At 39.2% G+C, this 24,815-nt stretch overlaps 1 protein-coding gene across 2 annotated transcripts in view; it reads right to left on the bottom strand.

Annotated features, from left to right (window-relative positions):
* The window catches only part of galt (galactose-1-phosphate uridylyltransferase), a 127,283-nt gene that overhangs the window by 51,707 nt on the left and 50,761 nt on the right, over positions 1-24,815 (bottom strand). Inside the window, exons 12-13 of one of the 2 annotated variants that reach the window (XM_058050787.2) lie at positions 15,727-15,831; positions 5,389-5,650 (exon numbers count right to left, since the gene is read on the bottom strand). In XM_058050787.2, coding sequence (XP_057906770.2) covers positions 5,445-5,650; positions 15,727-15,831 — 311 coding nt within the window. In that variant the 3' untranslated portion in view covers positions 5,389-5,444. Of the gene's footprint in view, positions 1-5,388; positions 5,651-15,726; positions 15,832-24,815 lie in introns of those variants that run through there. The other variant, XM_078794310.1, reaches the window with a different exon arrangement.

Here is a 24,815-nt window from a genome sequence, read left to right as displayed (position 1 = left end):
TCATGCAATTTGATGTCTTTTAAAAACGCTTTTAGCATTCTGGAGTGGATTAACTGGATTTACATTGGCACTATCGTGGCAACTCGGGCCTTGTATATTTTCAGATATGACATGCTTGCGTCTACATTGCCTGAGGCAGATATATTTTTGTTGAATAATGAACAAATTGATGTCAAAACTTTGATTTTAGAAATCACAAAACTTTGTGGTGAAGTTTTTCCTTCCTTGTTGAAAGGACATGATATACTGTACTCTCGACACTGATGTGAGGCAAATGGGGTTTTATTGTCCAGAAACAAATTACACAGCATAAAACTATAATGCAGAGACTGTGGTTTAATTATACATTTTAATTTTCTCGTTCATTAATAACACTGCGTAATGAATTGAGTCGGGTCTGTGGCACAGATTGCTCCATTAATCACGGTAGTAATAATCTACTAGAATGAATGATAAGGATGCCTCAAAATATGTCGTTCCACTAAATTATACATCACCTCTGCCCAAATCTGCCCCCATTACCAAAATGACTATTTGACCCTGAAACAACCTGGAAGAAGAATTCTGATACAATGTGAAGTTGTATTCATGCAGTGTATACAGGTGGGCCTCCATTTTATGGTTTCAAGAGTTTGGGCGTATCGTTACGCTCCATAAACACGGTACTAACTCGAGTACACGAGCAGCACAACAAAACGCACTTGACACAGAAGGATGCAGTACTGAATATACTCATCAGGTGACTGTGTATGGTTTATGCCAGGATATGTGAAGTCCAATACAAAAATTCTGACTACATTCTGAGAGGTAGTCAATGATCACAATTTCAATAAGGTTTCCAAAATATTTGGTCACAGTGATGGATTCTTATCAATGAGGACGATTGAAGAAAGAGCCCACGGTAGCACCCCTACTCCCATAGATAGTGAAATGTAAACTTGTGTGCCTGGAAAATGAAAGTAAAGTTTGTGTGAAAGTGAGAGTAGACCCACAATAACTTGTGTGTGTGTCTTGAAGGCCCCTATTAGAAGTTATTAAAGCACTGGGATAGTATTTGACTATATAATATCTAACAATGTTTCATTTAATTATTGTATTGAATCATTTTATTACAGTACGGGTCCACCGACTTACCCCAAAACTCAACATACTTTACACATCAGGAAACTGTACATAACCTGAGGACCCCCCTGTAGGGGAATATCTTTTGAAATGGACCCCCAGTAACCATTCCAACAATTTAATGTGCTAAAATGTTGCATCATGAGTTTGAGACCAAGTGCATTTCACAGCAGATTTGCTATGAATGAAAGAGGCATGGAGGTTTATAAGGTGGATAAAGAAGATTAAAACTCTAATTGGAAAGTTTGTTTAGAATGGCAGCAGGTGGGAACTATTTGCATTTTGAATGCCCCTGAAAATCCACTAAACTCTTCACGTCAAGGTAGCAGCAGGGAAATAATTAGCACTTCTATTCTAGGCCATATGCTTCCGTGTAATCATCATTATCAGTTCTAAATCCAAAATGGTGATTTTCAACTCTCTAAAACTAATGTTTTCAGTGGAAACACATCAAGGTAAAGCTGCGTCTAACATACCTAAAGAGGCTTGTATGGATTTTGTGTGTGGGTGTGCGGGTTGAGTGATTTTCAGATGTCTTTAAAGGGGACCTATTATGCTTGTTCCACTTTTCTGACCTATAAATGTGGCTATAATGTTGTATTCTCATGTTAAACGATGCCAAAGTTTCAGATAATGAGGTTTGCGCATTTGAAAGTGAGCCCTGAAAGAAGTTTGGGATGGCTCAAAACGCTGGGTTTCCAAAGGCGTGGTATAACTGTCCCTTTGTGACATCACAGAGAGGCGGACTTCCTTATATGGTTCATAGTAGGAAGCACTTTGGGTGTGTTTTCTGTGTGGATTATTGTGTGTAGCTGCTCTATCGGAGAACACAACTCAATACAAAGGATTGAAAAATGAGCATAATAGGTCCTTTTTAAAAGAGTTCATTTTTCGTGTCTTTGTTTCAATCTCATGTCGATTTTTTTAATGATGGAAGTTTCGAGTCGGACAATTTGTGTTTGAAGCTGGTCCAAAACCAAGTCTTGTCAGATGTGTGTTGCACAGTTTAAGGAAGGAACATGACGTGATTGTCAGCTCTCAAGTCCTACCATGTGACGATGAATTCTTCAGATTTTTGCTCTGCCAAGCAGAAAGAGCTATGACTAGATTGATCATGTACCCTTTACTGCACCTGCTGAAAATGGAAGAACCAAAATATGCAAATGATGACACAGCGTCAATCTGCGCTGGCATCTCTTCTTTCAAAATTTGCCACAGATGGAGCCGGAAATGATAATAGAAGATCATTGCATTGTTGTAGCAGCTGAAACATTTTCTGTAGTTTGACAGCTTGAAACATGCCTAGTATTATTCTGGATTGATGTCTTTTCTCTGGGTTCTCAGCCTCGTCTCGGAATCTGTTTCGTCTACGGCTCAGAAATAGAGGACAGCAACAGTGCCACATTGTATGGTTTTTGTTAGACAATAAGCTGTTTTTCCTGCAAACCTTGAACAACTTCTGGTAGCCGGTCAACCCAAACATACATTGTGAGCAGTGACGTAGGCACAATGCGGTCGTTTCTGTAATTCTTAGTTTTCACTTTCCATTCCATGCAATGGAAGTCGGAATTACAATACTGTATAATGTCTGCCCAGTTTTAAATAGAAGAGCTGGAGTGTTCCATTCCAGATTCAGGATGAAGGGCATAGCAATGCTTCTGTTGACAGCATGAATTTAATTGGCAAGACTGGAGTAAACAGAACAGAAATGGGCACACAGTCATTCAATGACTGTGATTATGGTTCCAGTCTTGGCGTCTCCTTCCTCTTAATGAATTAGTCAGTGGCTCCGCTCGTTCACATAGGCCAGGCAATTACAACAGAGACTTGTGGGCATTGCCCAATCAAGCTGCTGTCTCAAGTCACTTATGGCTCTGCACTAATATAGCTAATCAGTTAGCGGACAGAAAATGTGTTGTGCTTGCTTGCGTGAAGGTTTCTGTTAGAATTACCAGGTATTGATTCAAAGCCGCTTAACTGGCAGGAGGTTAGTGGGGCATCGATGTGAAAATGTGAAATGGCACGGAGAAGGGGGGAAAAAAGGAAAATTAAGGGCTCGATCAGAGGCAAAAAAAAGTGCAGACTAACACAAAAAGAGTTGGAACAACATTGATGGGTTGAAACTTCATTACGGAATTCAGAGATAGATTTCTTAGGTCTAATCACTGGTGAACAGACTATCTTTGGGAGATAAATAATCAAATCAATTGAGGATATTTCACTGCAGTAAATGAGCAATGCCCTCTTCTCTCCTCCCGGAGTGATTATAATTTTCTTTTCAGTGCCAGTTATCTGCACAATAATGGATCTTTGTCCTTGCGTGGCAAAGCATCACAAGCACTGATGAAAACTTTCCTCCTAATTTCAGCTAATCCAGTTTCTTGTCCAACACTTAATTTTTGCGTCAGCAGCCAATAAGTAAATCCTGATAAGGTGAATTATATATGTCTCCAACTTTGATTAAATAAGACAGTTTTTCCATTAAAGTTATTGAATGATTTGTTGGAAAGTGAGTTATTTTTCCACCTTTAGTCCCAATTATTGGAAAAATGACAACTTTTTGTGGTGTGGTTCCAATGGATAGAATTACATTGAATCCCCATTGTGCTCTGTCGTTGTTCACAATGGTGGAAAACACATATTTTGGTGTCCACTTTTAACATCAAATTGTGGCTTTACATACAAAAACAATGTGAAAGGCATAAATTTAGGTTTGCTAAATGAACTTGCCTGACAGGATATCGGAGGATCGTGTACAATAATAACCCTTGTGAGGTTTTGTGTTGGTTGTGTGATCCAAAACGGCTGAATAAACCAAAGATGGTGGTCGTACAACATTCACATTTTTCTTAATTAATACCTCGAGATTTATGTCCAATATTGTATGATTAGAGAAAGGAAGCAAATTTTGTCGCAAAACCAAATCCTACGAAAACCAGGGCATTCAAAAACAGATGTTCCGCTGTACAGACCCAAATGTGATGAGTCGGATTCCTTCTTTATGAATTGAATATTTTTGTAGTTAGAACATGGAAAACCGGTCTATGACTTTTTAAATACAGTTCTTATTATTAGAGCCATCTACATATTAAATAATACCCCATAGTCACCTTTACACACCCATTACCCAATATATATAATATATATATATATATACATACACATAACACATCCATCCATACATTCATTTTCTATGCTTCTATGCTCTTATCCTCGCTCTTATCGCGGGTATGCTGGAGCCTATCCCAGCTGTCTTTGGGCGAGAGGCTACATACTAAGAGAAAATAAGACATATACAACATAACTGTATGACTCACACACATGTATGACACCCATGTATGAACGGAGAACACTACATACATACATAAAAATGAAATTCTGAATTTACTTCACCTATCAACTTTCATTCTAGAGTATTGGGTCCACGCTGAAAGTTAAAAAGTAAAATAAGACAAAAGCACAGCGTACTGGGCTTAAATCATTTTTTACAGGGTCCTACTCAATTTTCAATAAATAATAGTCATTTAATGAAAAATTAATGAGTATTTTCTTTCTTTTTTTAAGAGTTTCTTCTCCCCATCACGTCTGTCCTTGCCAATTTCTGGCAATCGTTGCTGTCACAGTCTTCAGGCTTAATTAATTAAGCCCACAAGCCAACTGAGAAAATGCATGAAAAATACATTTCAGGAGTGGGAAAGGTCCAATAATGTCAGTGTCACATTACCAGCAAGAAGAAAGCTCAATTTAAGGAAAATGTAAAATGTCAGCAGTGACAACTTAAAAAGATGAGCAAAAGTATGCAGAAACGTCATTGCTGTATGTGCACCACCATACTGGAATTGTCACGGTTGCAGCTAGCGAGCTTAGCGGTGTTGCGATACGACCCCAGGATGCAGAGAGCGGGACAAAAAGTTCAAAAAAAAGGGAGGTTTAATGTAAACATGGCAGCAGCAGGAAAATACAACAGCCACTTCAACGCAAGCACAATACGCAATGAAACCACAACAGAAAGAGCACGCACCTGAACTAAATAGGGGTAATGAAATTAGAAGCAGGTGTGTGAAAAAAGCAGGGGTAAGGAAAACGGAAGAGAACAACAAAAGGAAGTGATTACCAAAATAAGGGCATGGAAACAGGAACAGAGGAAGAGCAGGAAACAAAAAGAGCAGTCACGAGAGGGTGACGCCCACATCGTGACAGGAATATGTTTATTCAGGTATCCTGCTGATACCACATGACTACTTCCTCATTGAATGTCACAGGGAAAGAGAAACCACGAGAATGTATATGAAAATCACAGGATGACAGTTGGAAAGGGTGGATTATTCATGAAAAGAAGGGAGGAGAGGCGAGATTATTAATGTCAAGGGAGCAGAGCTGTTGAGACATGTATAAAGGATGAGGAGAAAAATGTCACCTGGGATAAAGATTCCCCTGAGAGGAAGCAGAAAGAGGTAAGAAAACAGTGAATGAAGGTGCCTTGTCCCCTTCATGGGTGGTTGCAATGATGGGGTCCAAAGGAAGTGGGCTGAAGAAGAACATAAGAGGATGATGAGTGCAGATTGTGGAGAGCATCACATAGTGGAATAAATAATGTCCGGACAGTCATCTCCATTTCATAGTAATCCCTAAATCATTGTAGAGCTGTGATTCCCAACTGGTTGATGGCGACCCAAAAGTGGGTTATATCAGTGGGTCGCAGGTCCACAAAAAATATACATACAGTAAAGTCTCGTTATATCGATATTCTCAGGAGTCGGAAAAAATATCGATATAACCGGACTATCCATATATCCGATCCTGCGCCAAACTGCATTAAAAGTGGATGCATTAATCAGTGGATCTTTGATATGGCATGTAATTTTCTCCTTGAGTTCATGGATTGCGTATCTAGCATGCTTTTGTACTACAATACATTTTGTACTACAGTAAATAAAAATAAACTTACGCTGTAGTGATTACCGGTTACAGGGACATAATTCACCCCGGAACATAATTCACCCCGGAACTAGGTGTTGCCACCCGGAGGGGTAGGCGCGAGGGACGGGTGTTTTCCGCTGTGTGTGCTGCACTCTGGTGGTGGAAGTGTGAAAAATAAAGTTGACTGGAAGCAGCCGTTCGCCGTGTTCTTTTTTGGTATTGAAATCCTTAAGCAAAGATTGATTTAAGCTGCTTTTGTATCGATATAAGCAGACCAAATTGGCTGGCGGGAGATGAAAAGGGCATCGTAGTAACCGGATTATCGCAATAACCGGGTATCGTACTAACGGAGCTAATTATATCATAAAAGACTAGAAATTTGCCGGGAAATGAAAATAGTATCGTAATAAGTAGTAATTCGTTTTAACCGATATCGATATAACGAGACTTTACTGTATATATAAAAATAATCTTGCACAGAAATCTCCCAATATCTTTCAGTTACCTTTGAACTCTAGTTGTGCGATGTGAGCGGTGTTATCATGAAAGCATTCCTGTGGGAAGTTAGACTGAAACACACTGAGCTATTAGATTGTACACTAATAATATCCAATATCATATTTTAAAACTAAGTAAAAATGTAAAACAATTTAGACAAAAACAAAAAAATCAGAGGAGCCATCTTTCTTTTGGAATATTTTACATTCAGATTCATCACAGTTGAATATTCATTCATTTTCTATCCTCACGAGGGTCGCAGGGGTGCTGGAGCCTATCCCAGCTTGCGGGGTGCACCCTGGACTGGTCGCCAGCCAATCACAGGGCCCATATAGACAAACAACCATTCACACTCACATTCATACCTATGGACAATTTGGAGTGGCTAATTAACCTAGCATGTTTTTGGAATGTGGGAGGAAACCGGAGACAACCCACGCATGCACGGGGAGAACATAGAGAACTCCACACAGAGATGGCCGAGGGTGCTGAATATTCATGTTATATACGTATAATACATAACTGATTGGACTGCAACATCAGCAGCTAGGTAACGGAAGGACTGTTAAACAAATATAAAATAACTGAAGCATCGACTCCAAAAGCAAACAGGTATAAAATAATCCCTTATTCATTTCAAGTCAACAGAAAGGGAGCTCCGATGTGTTTTTAAATCAGCTGCCAGCAAGCAAATCAGTTCAACATGCTGTTATTCAACCAAAGGATAGCTAGACGGTGTACTTTATTGTTCCCTGTGGGAGATCGCAGCTGTACAGTACAGTCAGTTAGTCAAGCAGTCAGTTAATCAGCCCATTAAATCAGATTAGACTTGGCTGGTTAAAGACCGGTCTTCCACACCTCATTTCTCCACCTCACACTCTTATTTCTCATTTAGGGGGAACAGGGAGACGCATTAAGTGCAACCGAGCTTTAAAAAAAAAAGGAGAGGAAGAAGAGTCAATATTTTAGTACTTGAAATTTGCTCAGTCATGATAACTTTTCTATTAATGTCACTTTGTGTTATAATGTTGGTACTGCCGTATGTCAACAGTGTAAGCACTACTATCATATTTTTTTCTGATAAAGCTGCATGCCTTGGGTTATGAGTTATGGCTGGTGACCGGAAGGACAAGATGGTGGGAACAAGCTACCAAAAGGCTCTCCCTTACAGATAACATAAGAAACACGGAGTAGAACCGCTGCTCCTCCACATTGAAGGGACCCTTCTGGACGCCTCCCTGGGGAGGTGTTCAGGGCCAAGTCCCACCATGGAGCAAGTACGTCTCTCAACTGGACTGGAAACGCCTCGGGATCCGCTGGGAGGAGCTGCACGAATTGGCCAGGGAGAGCGAAGTCTCGGCTTTCCTGCTTCGGCTGCTGCCCCTGCGACCTGACCTCGGATAAGTGGAGGAAGATGGATAGATGGGAGCCACCCATGATTGGTCAAAATGTATAGCGCCCTGTGTGCCGACACGAAGCCGAAGAGGAAGGAGGTCATATGTTGAAAAAAATTTGGGAGCTGAAGGAGCCGACTCTTTTGGAGGGAGCTGACAACCGGTTTTCGTATAAGGACTAAAATTCCCGTCACTAACACAAACACATTCTCACATTAAACACACATTCACATCGTCACACGCAAGCGGCGTCTGGAAGTCAGGTGATATTCTTTAATAAAGCTCTGAAAAAATGCATTGATTGTAAGAAACTTTGTTTTTGTAGCAGCCGTTCGCCGTGTTCTTTTTTGGTATTGAAATCCTTAAGCAAAGATTGATTTAAGCTGCTTTTGTATCGATATAAGCAGACCAAATTGGCTGGCGGGAGATGAAAAGGGCATCGTAGTAACCGGATTATCATAATAACCGGGTATCGTACTAACGGAGCTAATTATATCATAAAAGACTAGAAATTTGCCGGGAAATGAAAATAGTATCGTAATAGGTAGTAATTCGTTTTAACCGATATCGATATAACGACACTTTACTGTATATATAAAAATAATCTTGCACAGAAATCTCCCAATATCTTTCAGTTATCTTTGAACTCTGGTGCATTGATTGTAAGAAACTTTGTTTTTGTAGATTCAGTCTACTAGCTTCTAATAGATGGCTTTCTCACATGCACTCACATAGCACAATCAAAGTTGCACAACACATATGACTGATGGAAAGAGGCAGACATTGTTCTCACCTCCATCACACAATTGTAACTTTTACACAAACTTAATTTTCTCTCAATCATTCATGCTAGGGTCAAGCACCGTAACCGAATATTTTTAATACAGTTCTTTTAAATTTTAAGCACAATCATTGACTATTTTTCCGATATCATTGAGATCTAAAAGACATTCTTTTAATATGACTTTCCTTTGAGGGCACACCTGCACACTGTAATGCCTTTCAAACCAACTATATTCATGTATGTGCAAGCATTTATGAGCATTTGTGTTGCATCTGTAGTGTCTGAATAGGCTGCCAGAAAAGCAGGATGAATATAGAAATGCTAATCAGGATTCACTTCACTTGTATTTCACACCAAGACACACATGCTTTATACTCTTGCATGCAATGAGCATTCACAAGAAGACTCATATTCCATCCCGCCATAGGATTTCCTAACATAAATAGACTGCATATGAACCTCTTATGTCTTGACTCGCCGACTTAATCATCTTTTTTTTATTTATGAAAAAAAAGCATACTCCATACATGTCATAATATCCCACAGGCCATGTTTTTCTTTCCAATTTTCCATGCCTTGTTTCTTTCCATATTCCTCAGTGGCTCTCTAAGGATAATCTAAGAAATGTAATTGCCTTCACCCTGTCACACTATAGCATAAGTGTCTCCTTAAATGAAGAGTGTGTGTGTGAAACAGCGAGAGGATTGAGATTCATGAAGTCTATTTTTTTTTCTTTCCCTCTGCAATAACTCAGCGCCTTTTTTTCCCTTATGACCTTCAGTTGCATTTACGGCTTCACAGTCGTTTCAGTGGCAAAAAAAAGTTACATTTCAAAGCCTTCAAGTACTGTAACCTCTGCAAGTGCATCGCTGTAAATATTTGAGAGCTACCCAAGCTTCTCTATACCGTATAATATTAAAGAAAAGTCATATTTTTCATTTTAGAATTGTTTTTCTTCACAGCAACTGCTGCCTCTTGAGTGTTTTTTTTTCCAGCACAAGAATGAAGAGGTAGTAAGAGGTTGTGTGGTTTCATGGACAAGTCCATAGAAGCTTTTGTGTGTATTCATACGTGGTTAAAAATATAAATACTCAAACACCTAGCTGGAGAAGAGGTTGAGAGGTTTGAATTCATTAACAAAAAAGGGGATCATAGCGCAGCGGTTTCTTATTTTGCCTTCTGTTGCTAACTCCAGCCTCAAGTAGTCCAGTTTATACCCTACAGGTAACGCCACAAGCTATGCCACAGGATTGTTTTTGGAGGTAAACGTCACACAACGTACTGGCACGTGCAGACAAAGACAAACGGGTATGTTTGGGGGGTCAAACTGGTCACTGAATGCATTTATTTTTCCTAATGTGTTCATCAAACTTCCAAAGATCGACTGGTGGATCGCGATTGACGGGTTGGTGACCCCTGCTCGACAATATAAACTGATGAAAATAAAAATTTGCCCATCTTCATACAGTCAACGGTTGATTTGTTTGTCATGATTGGGTGCAAACCAAATTAATAACATTCAATTTAGAATTGGTCTTGAGAATATTTTGCGACATGCTCACCATCGAATTGTTCCCGATTGGAAAAATAATGTGCATCGCTCCTTCATATTTTTTACATTGACGCTACCTGTGTCGTTACGTCCTCCGCCTCATAGACTCTATCTATGCTTATTACTTTTAGATGTGCTGTTTAATAAAAGAGAAAAGCAATAAAAGTGTGATATTGAAACTGCCCACAGAAGAGCTGGTCAGAGAGAGAACACAAGGAAGGTAAAATGAAGACTTTCCTCGGTAGAAAGACAAAAAAAAAAAAAAACACACACACACGCCGGTCGATGCGCGTTTTGAACATTCTGAAACCGTGTCATCCAGTCTGGGTGGATATGCGAGTGTGCTTGTTACAAATTCAAGTCATTTAAAGTCTTTATCATCGGATCCCAAATGCCAGATTGTTACCCTTTTCAATATCAGCATGTTTTATGATGAAAATAAAAATGTAAAAGGCCAAAGAACCTATTGTAAGTCAGTGGAAACAGGATTGGTATTAAGTTTAGAAAGATGAAGAGCTTGCAACCAAAAGGCGCTAAATCCAATTTTCACTAAGTTGCATGTTTTTCATGAGTTTAATAGACCTCTGTCATGTGTATCCAAATCACATATTTTGGTCTTGAAATCATTTTTAAAAATATGAAAAAAAGTGATATGAAATTTATGCTTTCAACCAAAAGGCGCTATTTCCATTTCAGATTTCAACCAAAAGGAGCTAAATCCCTTTCTTTATTCTTTATTCTGATTGGCCCAAGTTTCCCATCTATTGATAATCTGACCAATCAGAGAGAAGAATACAATTATCATTGCACATACAGAAAGCCAGTATCAGTGCGCATCCTGTTTTGTTTGTGTACATTAAGTACACGTATGATAGTTACAGTATGTTATGCAATTCAGGAGAACACAAATTGTGTTTTTACAGTATTCTGTAACATGGAAGTTTTTTTTACGCCATAAAAGGCATGTCTCTACCTTGACACCTCCAACTTTCATGAGAAACATTATTTTACTTGTACTAAAAAACATACAATGTAAAGAGTTTGTAATGAGATGATTTTTGTCACTGTCACCTTCATGGTGCAGTCAAATATGAGCACTGCTTTTAATAACATTTTTATTAATTTAATTAATAATAATTATTTTGTATTGTATGTTGAGAATGGCTTCTGTGTTGTAATTATTTTATTAGCATAGCACATTAAAGCACCTTACATTCTTTTACAACAATGCCATTGAAGAAGTTAAAGGTGACTTCAAATTTATTTCAGCCAAAAGGCGCTAAATCCATCATTTCAGCCAAAAGGCGCTAAATCCGAAAAAATTATTAATTAAAAAAATTATATAAAATACATGGTGTGTGCAGGATTTTTATAGCATGCATTTTTATGACCTATATTGATAGCTCTTTCATTTGCAATATAGACTTGATGACCAAATAGATTGATATGTGCGTAGTTAAAAATCATTGATTTTCTTGAAATCAGTGAAAATGGATTTAGCGCCTTTTGGTTGCAAGCTCTTCAGATACTGAGATGGATTCATTCAATGTCATTCATTGTTTAAGAAGCATGGCTATGAACTGGGAGCTTCTCTACAGATAGAGTCTTGCACCTGGAAAAAATCCATTTTTTAAACTAAAAATTCACGTTTTGATGTTGAATTATGAAAAAAAAAAACCAAGGTCTTTCTTTCCCATGTTTCTTTTCAGTTGCAGACTGACATAAAGTAAGTACATTGTAAACTGACATGTGCCCTTGGCTTCTACTTGGCCTCCCAGATATGCACAGCAACATCGCTGAATCCATAATAGCCAACGTCTGCTAAATGTCCCCAGAATTCACTGGTTCCATGGGTAACCCCAAGCTGTGATAAAGCAAAGCTGACATGGAAGCATTCACTTGTACCCTTGGTGCACACATTGTTTAGAAACATATCCAGAAATACACGTATATGCACGTACACGGTGCCACAGGAGCTCCACAGTAGCACCAACAAGGGAGTCATCGTGTAATGTGCAGTCTTTCAAAGTCTTCCCCGGAGCGACTTGTGGCATAATTGATACAGCAAAGGACCACATGGTCTGAGCTCCGGGAAAACCCTGGGAGGGACTTCTAACACTTAACAAATTAAGACTCACTTTGGATGTGTTGTTTAAAATCACTTGTATCCTCAACAGGGGGGCACCTCGCCTGCCTTACAGCAGCTTTGTTTGTAGCGTTAAAACATAACGAAGGCACGTTTTGGTCTTTTTCCTACAGCATCTGTTGCATCACATGTAAATAATATACAAACTAGCAACCTTTAGTGACATCTAGGACGGCTAATAGCTACTTTCGTACTGAGGAACCATGCTCAGAAGTGCATTTCAAACCCTGTAACTCTTTTAAACAAACCCTCAAAGTGTAGTGAAGTCAGATTAAACTCAAAAAGAAGAGTTTGGTTTGGTTTGAAACAAATGTATGTTTTGACAACCACATTGCATACCACAGGAAAACAACTCGAACAGCATCGTTGCAATTGGAAACAGCCCGCTGAAGTGGAGAAGTGGAAGAGACGGGAAGGGAGACTCTTTTCCTCCAAAAGACATGAAAGTGATGTATTCAAACCATGAGAGGAGACAAGGCCAGTAATGTGAGCCAAGGTCAGCGTGAGTCAGAATGCTTCTGCGTCATCATGTCACTGACCCGTGGAACTCTCATACTGTTTCACAAATAGTATTCATCCATTTGCATTTGGAAAAGTAAAAAAATAAAATCACAGCTATTCACTGACATTTGCAGGGTCAGAGATGTGGTTTTTCTTACAGTGGCTGCAAATGTAGCCGGTGTTCAGCAGTGAAATTACACAAATATTATTTTTTAAAATAAGTCTGAAGACACTTATCTTAAAGTAAAGATTAGAAGCCCAAACAAAACAGATTGACAATATATTTTTAATAAAATATGCAGGCTTGTGGCTATTGTGCCTTTGTGGAACTTCACTAGTAAAATGGTCTCATTCATATTTAATAAAGTTGCAAGGTCAGGAATGAGTAAACTAAAAGGACACGTCCGCCAAGATAGAGTGTACAACCCCGGGATGGGATTCTTTATTGATGATAACCACAAGAATAACGTGAAATATTTACCCTGTGTTCAAGCCACACTAGAACTGACTTGTGATCTGATCCTGAACTTGACTTACTGTAATATTTTACACTAAAACTAAACTGTAATTATGTATCTGGCACAAAATACGTGTTTGCATTTCAAATACTGTATGTACTGTATGATGTGTAGTATTCTGGTCATTAGATGGCAGTAATGACACAAAAAAACTGATGAGACATTAAAGTTTTGGATTCTCAAATTTAGAAGAATAAATTAGGCCAACTGGTTAGCTCACTCGAGTTCCTGCAGCATTATGGCCGCCACACATGGGAGGCGAAATCGCCTCTGCTTCACTCAACAGAACCTGAGAGACAGGGCGATACAGTATCAAGTATAAATACAGTAAAGTCTCGTTATATCGATATAGTCGGAAAAAATATCGATATATCCGATCCTGCGCCAAACTGCATTAAAAGTGGGCAATAATGCACTCGACATTGTTCTATAGTATAGAACAATGTCGAGCAGCTTAAATCAATCTTTGCTTAAGGATTTCAATACCAAAAAAAAACACGGCGAACGGCTGCTTCCAGTCATTTCCAGTTATTTTTCACACTTCCACCATCAGAGCACAAACACCAAACACATGCCTGCAACAGAAGAACCAACTGTGTTCGTGGTTTCTCTCGTGTGTATAGAATCTATACACACGAGAGAAACCACAAACGCCAGCATGTACATATGAAAAACAGTGATTATTGCAAGCGATAAAAAGATATCTGAATACAACACAATTAAATACATGTATTTGTACGCTTGTGTCTTCGTTGGAATAGGTGTGTATGCTATGTCAGTTGGTTCTTCTGTTGCAGGCATGTGTTTGGCCAGCTATGTGGGGCGGGTTGAGCATGACCTGTGAACCAGGAAGTGCGGGAATCGGTGTGTGTGCTGCGCTCTGGTGGTGGAAGTGTGAAAAATAAAGTTGACTGGAAGCAGCCGTTCGCCGTGTTCTTTTTTGGTATTGAAATCCTTAAGCAAAGATTGATTTAAGCTGCTTTTGTATCGATATAAGCAGACCAAATTGGCTGGCGGGAGATGAAAAGGGCATCGTAGTAACCGGATTATCATAATAACCGGGTATCGTACTAACGGAACTAATTATGTCATAAAAGACTAGAAATTTGCCGGGAATAGAAAATAGTATCGTAATAAGCAGTAATTCGTTATAACCGATATCGATATAACGAGACTTTACTGTATAGGAACTCATTGGCACCAGATTCAATACTAGCAAGAGCCCCTGATCAACACCGGTCGCCTTTCCAACTCCACATCCAACAGCCAATACTTGTGCAATTCACTCTGGATGTGAATCATCACTTGCACAATGTGATGTAATCAATAAGTAATAGGAGCGTAAAGGTGACTAAGTATATTTTTTTTTCAAAAGGCACCATATGCAACCCAATTAAAAAAAGTTCTTAACATAAAAACATCACAAAAGGACTCAAACGTTGTGGGTGAAGCTTTGTCGACGCCCCTTCTCAGTAGAGTAGAAGGCCCCCACTAATGTTGCAATAGCAATTGAGCTTGTGAGTAATGACTACAGCCGTTTCGACCCCTAAAGTGTTGAGGATAAACACATCAACACAGGCATGCACACATGCGCCGGGCACTTTCCTCTGATGAAAAGTCATGTCTGTGCCTCGGGTATGTTATGGCCATAAATGCATTAATCAGTGTAGATATAAAGCACAGACGCGCATGCCTCTAAATGGCACACACACACACACACACAGCAGAATTGGACCAGCAAGCAGCCTGCTCAGTTGTTGTACCCTGGAGTATATTACATGGGGAGCGGTAATAATCAATAAATAAACACGGTCGGCTGCAGGCGAGGGAGACGAGCAGCAGGGGTTCATCCGGGGCTGCAGTGAGCAACTTTATTCCATAGCAAAGTATAGCGATATGACACTTTGGCCTCACTTCAGGATGTGCTATTATTATAATCACTGTTGGGTGAAACATCATTATTGTTTTCCAGTAATGGGTCACTGAATTAATTACCATTAAGGACAGAAATTTGCTGTTTTTATGCACCGATAAACAATCTGATCACAACTACTAAACAGGAAGCCAAACAAAAGTAAACCTTTACCATTGATTACTCATGCTGGATGATGTTACATATTTCATTGAGTAGAAAGTACCTAAATATTCCATGTCTCATGTACGATATATGGAAAGAAATGGACACCAACAGCTTGTTTTCCCTTTGGCGACATACTGTACGTACTGCTATGGACACACCGTTAATTCTAATGGTGAGTGAAAGGCGGTTGTTTTTGCAGCATATGTCTCACCTCTTTGAATTTTGTAGCCTTCTTCCTTCCCTCTTTGTGTGCACAGGCACACAAAAGGGATTTGATGTTTATCTCGCTTTTGAATTTCAGGTTCAAAGCAAATATCTGTGGAAAGATGGAGAAATACATAGGCATTAGCATTTCATTGCATGCCCATTTTAGAGGAAATTAACGATGTGGGGTTCTCTATGATTTTACTTCGCCATTGTTTTTAAAGGTCACAAAACAAGGCAGACGTTTCTTTCATCCTGTGTGTCCCCAGACTGTTATTGTGTTTTATTTTGTAGTTGAGAGCAAAATTTCCTCTGGGGCCCAGTCTGAAAATTCTTGTCAACAACAAAAGTGATGAAAGTTCAGATATTCATTCCCGGTCATTATATGCTTCATACCTGTAAGGATATTTTTTTACTCAATGAACTTTGGGTATTTTGATTGATAATGCATTATGGTCGCTAAGATTAACACAAGCTGCCCATAAATCTGATGACCATCACATAATGAGGAGAAGATGCAGAGAGAACTAGAAGGAACCAATAGACCGCATGGTGACCCCGACGTGCTCACCACATCGCCCCCATACGGCCTACGTACAGTTGTCCCTCATTTATCGCGGCAAATTGGTTCCAGACCAAACCACGATAAGTACATTTCCACAAGGTAAGAGCTGCTGTCAGCCACAACTCAAGCCAGTCACTGGCACTTTCCAAACTGCTAATCATGCTAACACTCAGCAGCTCTACAGTAGCTGCATGCGCCGCTTCTTAAAGGCGCATACAACTTACAGTTGTATTTTTTTGTTCATTCAGCCATTTTTATGACTAAAAATGTTTAATTTGGGGCTGCACTGTGGTGATGTGGTTAGCGCGCAGGCCTCACAGCTAGGAGACCTGAGTTCAATTCCACTCTCTGCCATCACTGTGTGGAGTTTGCATGTTCTCCGGTTTCCTCCCACATTCCAAAATCATGCTAGGTTAATTGGCGACTCCAAATAGTCCATAGGTATGAATGTGAGTGTGAATGGTTGTTTGTCTATATAGACCCCCGCCTCTCGCCCGAAGACAGCTGGGATAGGCTCCAGCACCCCTTGCGACCCTCGTGAGGATAAGCGGTAGATAAAGAATGAATGTTTAATTTGGGCCAAGAATACATACAATTTGCTTACATGGGCGTATGTATTGACTAATAATAGGCTGCATTGAACCACAAAACAGTGATCACTTTTTGAAAAAACATGATCGATGTTCGAACCACGATGATTGTATATGTGAAATTATGCAACACTGCTGTGGTACTATTGGAGATCCATGCAACACCCCCGTAGGTGAAATGAAAACATTGCCAACTTGTTGTACTTGTGCATGGTGGAGGTCAAACGCTGTGGCACTGCCATATGTGTAAGACCTATTAATCTAACAGCCTAGAGCCTCTGCAGAACATTGCCATCTGAGATAAATGACACACCAGTATGAGCAATAGATCAGTAGCTTTCTATACTACCTCAAGTAATGTTATTGACTATGTGTGTGTGTGTGTGTGTGTTGTGGGCCATCAATATGTCTGATCCTGACATCATACAAGTACAAACATTCCCCGGACACACGTCACAGAACAAATGCCATATGGCAGCGTTTTATGGGTTGTAGATATTTTTAAAGGCTATAAAAGTTCAGATTTTGGTGTGTTTTTGTAACCTTTTAAAAACAGTTTTTTTGGAAATGTGCTGTTGAAAATAGCAAACAGATACGAATTGCAGACCTGAATCATGCTAGAAGATTCTTAACAGTTTTTGTTTATTGTGGTCGTGATTAATTAACCATTTGAGGCATCTAAGAAAAAACAGATAAAGTTTTTTTTTTTTTGGTCTGTGTGGATCACATCAACTAAATAAACTAAAGAATACATTTCAACAAAGTGAATTGTGAAACTTCATGAATACATTATGTTGTTTGGTCCATTCATAGACAATGTAACAAGGTATAAAAGTCAAAGCACCATCATGCATGTCCCAGGCTTGACATTTACATCATCTATGTTCTTATCTTTATATTTACCGAAGCCACATCCACAATCTTCAACATTTGGGACAATAAATCTATGCAGAAAATTTCTTAGGAATAAGGATGCAATAACGGAGAAATCCATCAGATAAGCAAAATGTGCAGTGGCATGTACCTGCCGAGATATGGATGGGGTGGATGAGCAGGTCAACAAAACATTGGACTTAATGCCATCCAATATCTTCTTTTCCCCATTCATAACCCACAGGTTAATGCCCTCCAATACTGCTGTAAACATGGCAAAATGTGCAATTAGGAATTTAACCTTAACGTCCTGTATTCCCAGGACATGCCTTGTCCAGGCTTCAAACAGAGATGACAATTTCCTGGTTTCCAATGTTTTTCATTGGCTCATTAAATTAATTCTGCAACATGTTGTGCCAAAAAAGACAAACATATGCGCATACGAGTTCATCCTTGCCGAGTTAAAGTCTTGTGAATTTGGGGACAGCGGTTCAAATTCCTAAGTTGCTCATTCCTTGCTGCTTTAGAAGGCATATATTTCCTGAAAACCATACGGAGGAGGTATACTTTAAATATATTTGAGTACACCTCGAGTATCATTTGTATCAAAACAAGCGTCCTGGATTTCGGTAATCAAAATACGGTCACACAATTATTACTAACTATTTGTTTGTTCACACAGAGTAGATGTGCGTTGAGGTTCAATGATTACGATGCACGTCCTCACCCCTTCAGGATGAGGCAAGTACTGCAGTGGATCCATGTTTGATGTAAACACCCTTACGTTCTATGCAGATTTGCTATGCAAGGGGAGAGTATGAGATGCTGAAAATGATGGTTTGACTATTCTGTTGGTCCTGTTCTTGAGTTCAACTGTTATTAGTATTATTAATATAAATAACGGATGACACTCAAAGTGATCAGGTCATAATAACCGCTTTGAAATATTATTCAAAAATGAAAACAAAAACTTGGTGCTGTCTGGTTTGTATAGCCAGGAAAATGAAAATGAATAATAATAATAATAATAGCACAAAGAGTAAGTGTATCTAATTAAAAGTTAGCCTGAGACCTGAATTGGAGCCTGTTAAACAAAAGAGTCCCTGGGGGCGGAACCTGGTTCTCCGTGCTTCACTGGAAAAGTAATAACTGATCTTGAATTTATGCAAACACTTTTTTTCCTGGATAAACTCTGTGAACTCCCATGTGGGGTATCGTATTACTGAGGTACATATTACCGTATTACGTATACTATATTGTTGGTGCATCACCAAGTCACAGACGCTAAATTTGAGTATGATGCCGACCCACAAACGATACTTAACGGTAACAAACACCGACATTTTACTTAAAGACTCAATCACAATAATTATCTGTTTGTCTTTAGACTTATCTTTATGCAGTGTTTTTGACTTGATGGATTATTGTTAGTCTTTCTGTTCTCTTCCATCAAAGTCCCGCGTCAACTGTCCTTCCGGAACCTCCTATGAGGAACATCGGAAAAATGAGTGTAAGTTTCTGTCAAGGGAAAATCTGCTGCTGGCTCAAAATAGATGAGAGGCAAGACAGGTTCTTTGAGAATAATGAGAGGTACAATTTAATAAAACTTGCATGCAACGAGACTAAGACAGTTTCCTGAGAAACCGTTGTGACTATTTATGCTAAAATGTCAATGAAGGAAACCACATCCACCTCCCTGTGTGAGGCACAGAGACAATGAAGGACAGACTCACATGCCCAGACACCCGAGGCTATTTGGATGCGATCAGCATGTGACCAGAATGATTAATAATCTTAGCAGTCAAAAAGACAATAAAACGATAAAATGGCCTTCATTATGGTGTGTGTGTGTGTGTGTACAACCTGATAACATGCAAGTTGGCTTCAAAATGAAAACCTGACTCACAAATCATCTTGCCTTGTCTTTGTGAGAGTCATACAATTCCATTATCTTAAACTAATGGCATGCAATTAGACTTTATTGCTCTATTACGAGTTCTCATCTCCCTGTTCTCATGAAGACAAACTACAAACACATTCACATTTGGGCATCACACTGATAAATCAGGTCGGGGAAACCAGGGGATAAAAAGTCCCTGCGTATTAGCGCAAACAAAGCAAAGCCCTTGGCCCATTGCCTTTATCTTACATTATACTGTATTTAGACATGAAAGAGTCGGGCCAATTGAGCATTAACATTGTAAAGACAAAGCTAAGACTCCGCTCTTGTATTGAGTCATGGTTTTACACATTTTATCAGTCGGGTTGGGTGTTAACATATTTTCCAATATAGTTCCTAATCAGTATAACTCAACAGACAGGATTTTGGTGTGGAATATCTGCCATGAAAGCCACCTAATCAACTCCTTACTTTATGTATGTGTTCTCTAAAATCTACAGTTCTATTTCCCGGTCTGTGCATGGGGATCAGCAAAGTTAACAACCACAAGTCTTTCAACTTGCACACCACACATAATGATGCATTTTAATGACGGTTTCATGAATGTGTTCACTCGGGCCTGTGAATAAACTATTTGATTTTGTCGTAGCAACAGCAAATTCGGCTTGGAGGGTGATCACACATTTGGACCAGCCAGAATGTAATTAAAAGTTACTACTCGGCATTCTGCAAACTTTCCAAGTTACTTTGTTGGGTTCTCCATTAGAGGTACTGAATGTAGTAAGTCCCGGGATGCTCCTATTTCAATTAAAATAGTAAATGTAGTCAAGCTCATGTTGGGGATGTATGCAAGGTTTGTTAAATAACAATTATTTATGAACTAGCTCAGGTCACTTATATACGATTCCTGGGGTAAATATCCCGAAAACTTTGGTTAGATGAATCACACAGCTTGATTTTGTTGCAGTACTTCTTGTGGGAATTTGTTACTTCTGACATGTGGGTCGGTTTTTAAGCAGTGTTTGTGTCCGTGTGTGTTGTGCTGATATTATGATTATGTTTTTGTTGATCTGTGGTTCTTAAATAATGAAGTTATTATTTAGGCTTTGAATTACGACATCCACTGGTGAACTACTGCAACAAAAATGTATTTGTCATGTGGAATTGTGGATTCAGAACACACAGAAACCACATTCCTAAAGTCCACTACCAAAACAGATTTTGTTGGATTTACTTTTTTCACCTCCATTAACTCAGTCACTCCCAAAGACATATTTGATCGATATTTTACAGTTTTTTGTGCGAGAGATTATTTTTAGAGCAGTTTTAAGCCATACAAACGTCCGAAAAGTGGCAGAAGTGCATTTGCTAAGTGGTCGGCATGCATCTTTCCGATGTATTAACGCTCCACTGGAATGAGGAAGTGGAAAAGCATGGCGGAGTGGAACAATTTTTTGTGTTGTTCACATTGTGGCAAATTGAAGGTTACACTTGAAATGTATGGTTTTTTTTGTTGAGAACTGATATTTTGCTGAAACTTACCTATATTCTACTTGCGGATTACTAAAGAACGGAAAAAGCTTGAACCAAACCCAATGAAAGATGAGCATCCATTCTTTTTGGTAGGTCCCGTGTTTATTTAACCATGGAACACAATGTTCTATGTGCCTTGAAAGATCACTCACAATCCTGTAAAATTGAAACACGTCTGGTTGTGAATAAGTTAAACAGACAAACTAAGCCATTTTAAAACAGTCGTACGTGAATGTATTCCAGGAATGGAATATTTTCCACTGTGTATCGGTTAAGAACTGCAACATATTGGTGTTTGCTCATAACAGACAGATGACACAATCGCAGCACCTTTCACATGGACTTGAACACATTCCTAGGATATTTCAACATCCATTCGCCGTGTCAAATTGCTTCATGTGCTTGTAATTGTACTGTAATACGTATGTACACCCGATGTTTGCAGCGTGATAACGCAATAGAAGAAAACCAGAAGTGAATTCCAAGTCTTCCTGATAAAAAATACTGTTACTGGCTCACAAGGCTGTCCGGGTCATGTTTGTTGTGAGGGGGGAGATGAGAAAAGGCAGCAGTAAATGATTTCTTATTTTTAATCCTCAGTTAAAAATAAAAAAAAATCAAAACCCATTTACCCAATATTGGCCCTTTTAACGCCTCCACTTTGGCCAACCTTTTACCTCTCTCTTCTGAAATCCCCAAATACGGCCCAAGTCACTCAAAGTGTATGTGACTCATGTTGACAGATGATGTGTGTATCCATCAGCAGCACAGCGGGGCAGCCCAGGGCTTTAATGCCGGTTATCAACGAAATGGATGGACTTTCAAACACAACAGTGGCTCACTCTGCTAAGTGCAGTTATTCTGTGTGTAAACTGCCGCTCCGAAATGTGAAAGCACTAAAGTCAGTCATCAGAAATACACGTGTGAAACAGAAGTGAAGCAACGTTTGCGGTTGTATCACATTGTTGTCAGTATGATACTCAGGAACATGTTTCAACACCAATCACCATTGTGATGTAGTGGTTCAATACAGCCATCATTAGTAAGAAAATACGCATACTTAAGCAGACTATACTTGACCTAAATTAAGCATTCCTAAGCATTACAATGGCAAAAATACAAGGCAGAAGAAGCATTGTAATTATGAATCGAGTATTATATTCTACATTGGCCACTCGGTGAGGTAGGATCTTGACTCGTCACTACGGTTCCCTGGGCAACAGGAGCTTGAACAGGAGTTTTATTTATATTTTACATGACTTATTTGACATGGATTAGAAGTACGCTGTCCAGAAAAAAAAACAAGGAGCTGCTATTTGCTCAGATTACAGTAAAGTCTCGTTATATCGATATTCTCGGGAGTCGGAAAAAATATCGATATAACCGGACTATCCATATATCCGATCCTGCGCCAAACTGCATTAAAAGTGGGCAATAATGCACTCAGCTTAAATCAATCTTTGCTTAAGGATTTCAATACCAAAAAAGAACACGGCGAACGGCTGCTTCCAGTCAACTTTATTTTTCACACTTCCACCACCAGAGTGCAGCACACACACCGATTCCCGCACTTCCTGGTTCACAGGTCATGCTCAACCCGCCCCACATAGCTGGCCAAAAGATATCTGAATACAACACAATTAAATACATGTATTTGTACGCTTGTGTCTTCGTTGGAATAGGTGTGTATGCTATGTCAGTTGGTTCTTCTGTTGCAGGCATGTGTTTGGCCAGCTATGTGGGGCGGGTTGAGCATGACCTGTGAACCAGGAAGTGCGGGAATCGGTGTGTGTGCTGCGCTCTGGTGGTGGAAGTGTGAAAAATAAAGTTGACTGGAAGCAGCCGTTCGCCGTGTTCTTTTTTGGTATTGAAATCCTTAAGCAAAGATTGATTTAAGCTGCTTTTGTATCGATATAAGCAGACCAAATTGGCTGGCGGGAGATGAAAAGGGCATCGTAGTAACCGGATTATCATAATAACCGGGTATCGTACTAACGGAACTAATTATATCATAAAAGACGAGAAATTTGCCGGGAAATGAATATAGTATCGTAATAAGTAGTAATTTGTTATAACCGATATCGATATAACGAGACTTTACTGTATATCGACTATATTGGGTAACATAACTGTAAAGTTGACTACAGGGGTGTTATTTCATGTCTCGAGGGCTCTAACAGGAGTTTTGTTTACGTTTTGCATGGCTTATTTGACATGGATTAAAAGTACGCTGTCCATAAAAAAACAAGGAACTGCTATTTGCTCTGATTATAATCGACTATATCGGGTAATATTAATGTAAAGATGACTATAGGGGTGTTATTTCATGTCTCGAGAGCTCTAACTGTATTTATCTTTGTAACAAACTAGCGTATCGTTTGGCATGTTCCTTCATTCGTAATTCAGAATTACTTAATTGTTTTCTGCATACAAAACTGGAATTATTTTCTATGAAATGTATTTTTATTAACATTTTTGGTTTTAATTAGAAAAAAAAATGTGTTTTTTGTATGTTTGTCAGACCAACACCAGAGGTACCACGGTGCACCCAGGTTATTACAAGGATGGATTCAAGGATGCCTCAAGTACCCCCCCCCCCCCCCCCCACACACACACACACACAAACACACATTAAGGAGATTCATACAAGGTGAAAAAGGCTTTAGTTGATTGAGAGATTGAATTTTAAAAAGGGAGTGTTATTTTTCTCAGCTGCATTGTTGGAGTGAACTTGTTGGAGCAAACTTCACATATGGCAAGGTTAGAGCGAAGATTATGTATCATCAAATGCTATCAATTCATTTATTCATCTTGCAATAAACCACCGTGACACTTCCATCCTCTTTGTCTCCTTTTAAAGTTTCTCTAAGGACGACCAAGGTCCTCCGGCTATATTTTATTTCAGAGAGGTGGATCGATACTTTGAATGAATTCAAATTGATTACGCCACATGATGAACACTGCGAAGTACCTTGTTTGTATTATCGCTTGTGCATAAATAATGGATGGTGTTGTATTGTATATCACATTGTAGACAGGAGTATTTAGAAGTCCCACTTTGGCTGGTCCTGTGACTGATAGTCAGGTACAGTCTATTAATCGATTCCACACCCAACCAAGATAAGCCAATTTCCACCACGTAGGATTCCTTATTTAGCATCGATGTTTACGATCTTCTCAATGCCTATTTTTAAAACTACGAGAGCCCTCTATAACACCCCTATAGTCACTTTTACACTATGATAGAATATATTATTATACAATACACTATGATATCAGTTGTTTTAACAATCAGTGAACATTCCCACAGGTGCTGCTGTCGGCTACAACTCACGGCAGTCACTGCTCTCTCCACACCGTTAGCAAAAGACGCTGCTGCGGACACTCAGCCAAACATAGTCAAGTCTAGCGAGGTGACATCACACACTTGTCAAGGTCGGCTCCTTAAAAGGCACACACAATTAATTCCTAAAGTAATTTAATTTAATTTAAGCTAAGCTAATTCTCTCAAGACAACTACTTGCTTTTTATTTTAGCTTTATCTTGCTGTCTCTGCTTGAACTCGGTGTGAGGCCTCGTTGTCGCTGATTGATTGATTGCGTCTGTATGTGACATATTGTTTCAGCCTTGCCTGA

The sequence above is a fragment of the Doryrhamphus excisus genome, linkage group LG10 (genome assembly GCF_037039965.1).
Source record: "Doryrhamphus excisus strain RoL-2023G ecotype Guam linkage group LG10, RoL_Dexc_Guam_v1.1, whole genome shotgun sequence".
NCBI classification, from domain to species: domain Eukaryota; kingdom Metazoa; phylum Chordata; class Actinopteri; order Syngnathiformes; family Syngnathidae; genus Doryrhamphus; species Doryrhamphus excisus.
Note: the sequence above shows the minus strand (reverse complement) of the source record. Positions and strands in the feature narration are given on the sequence as shown.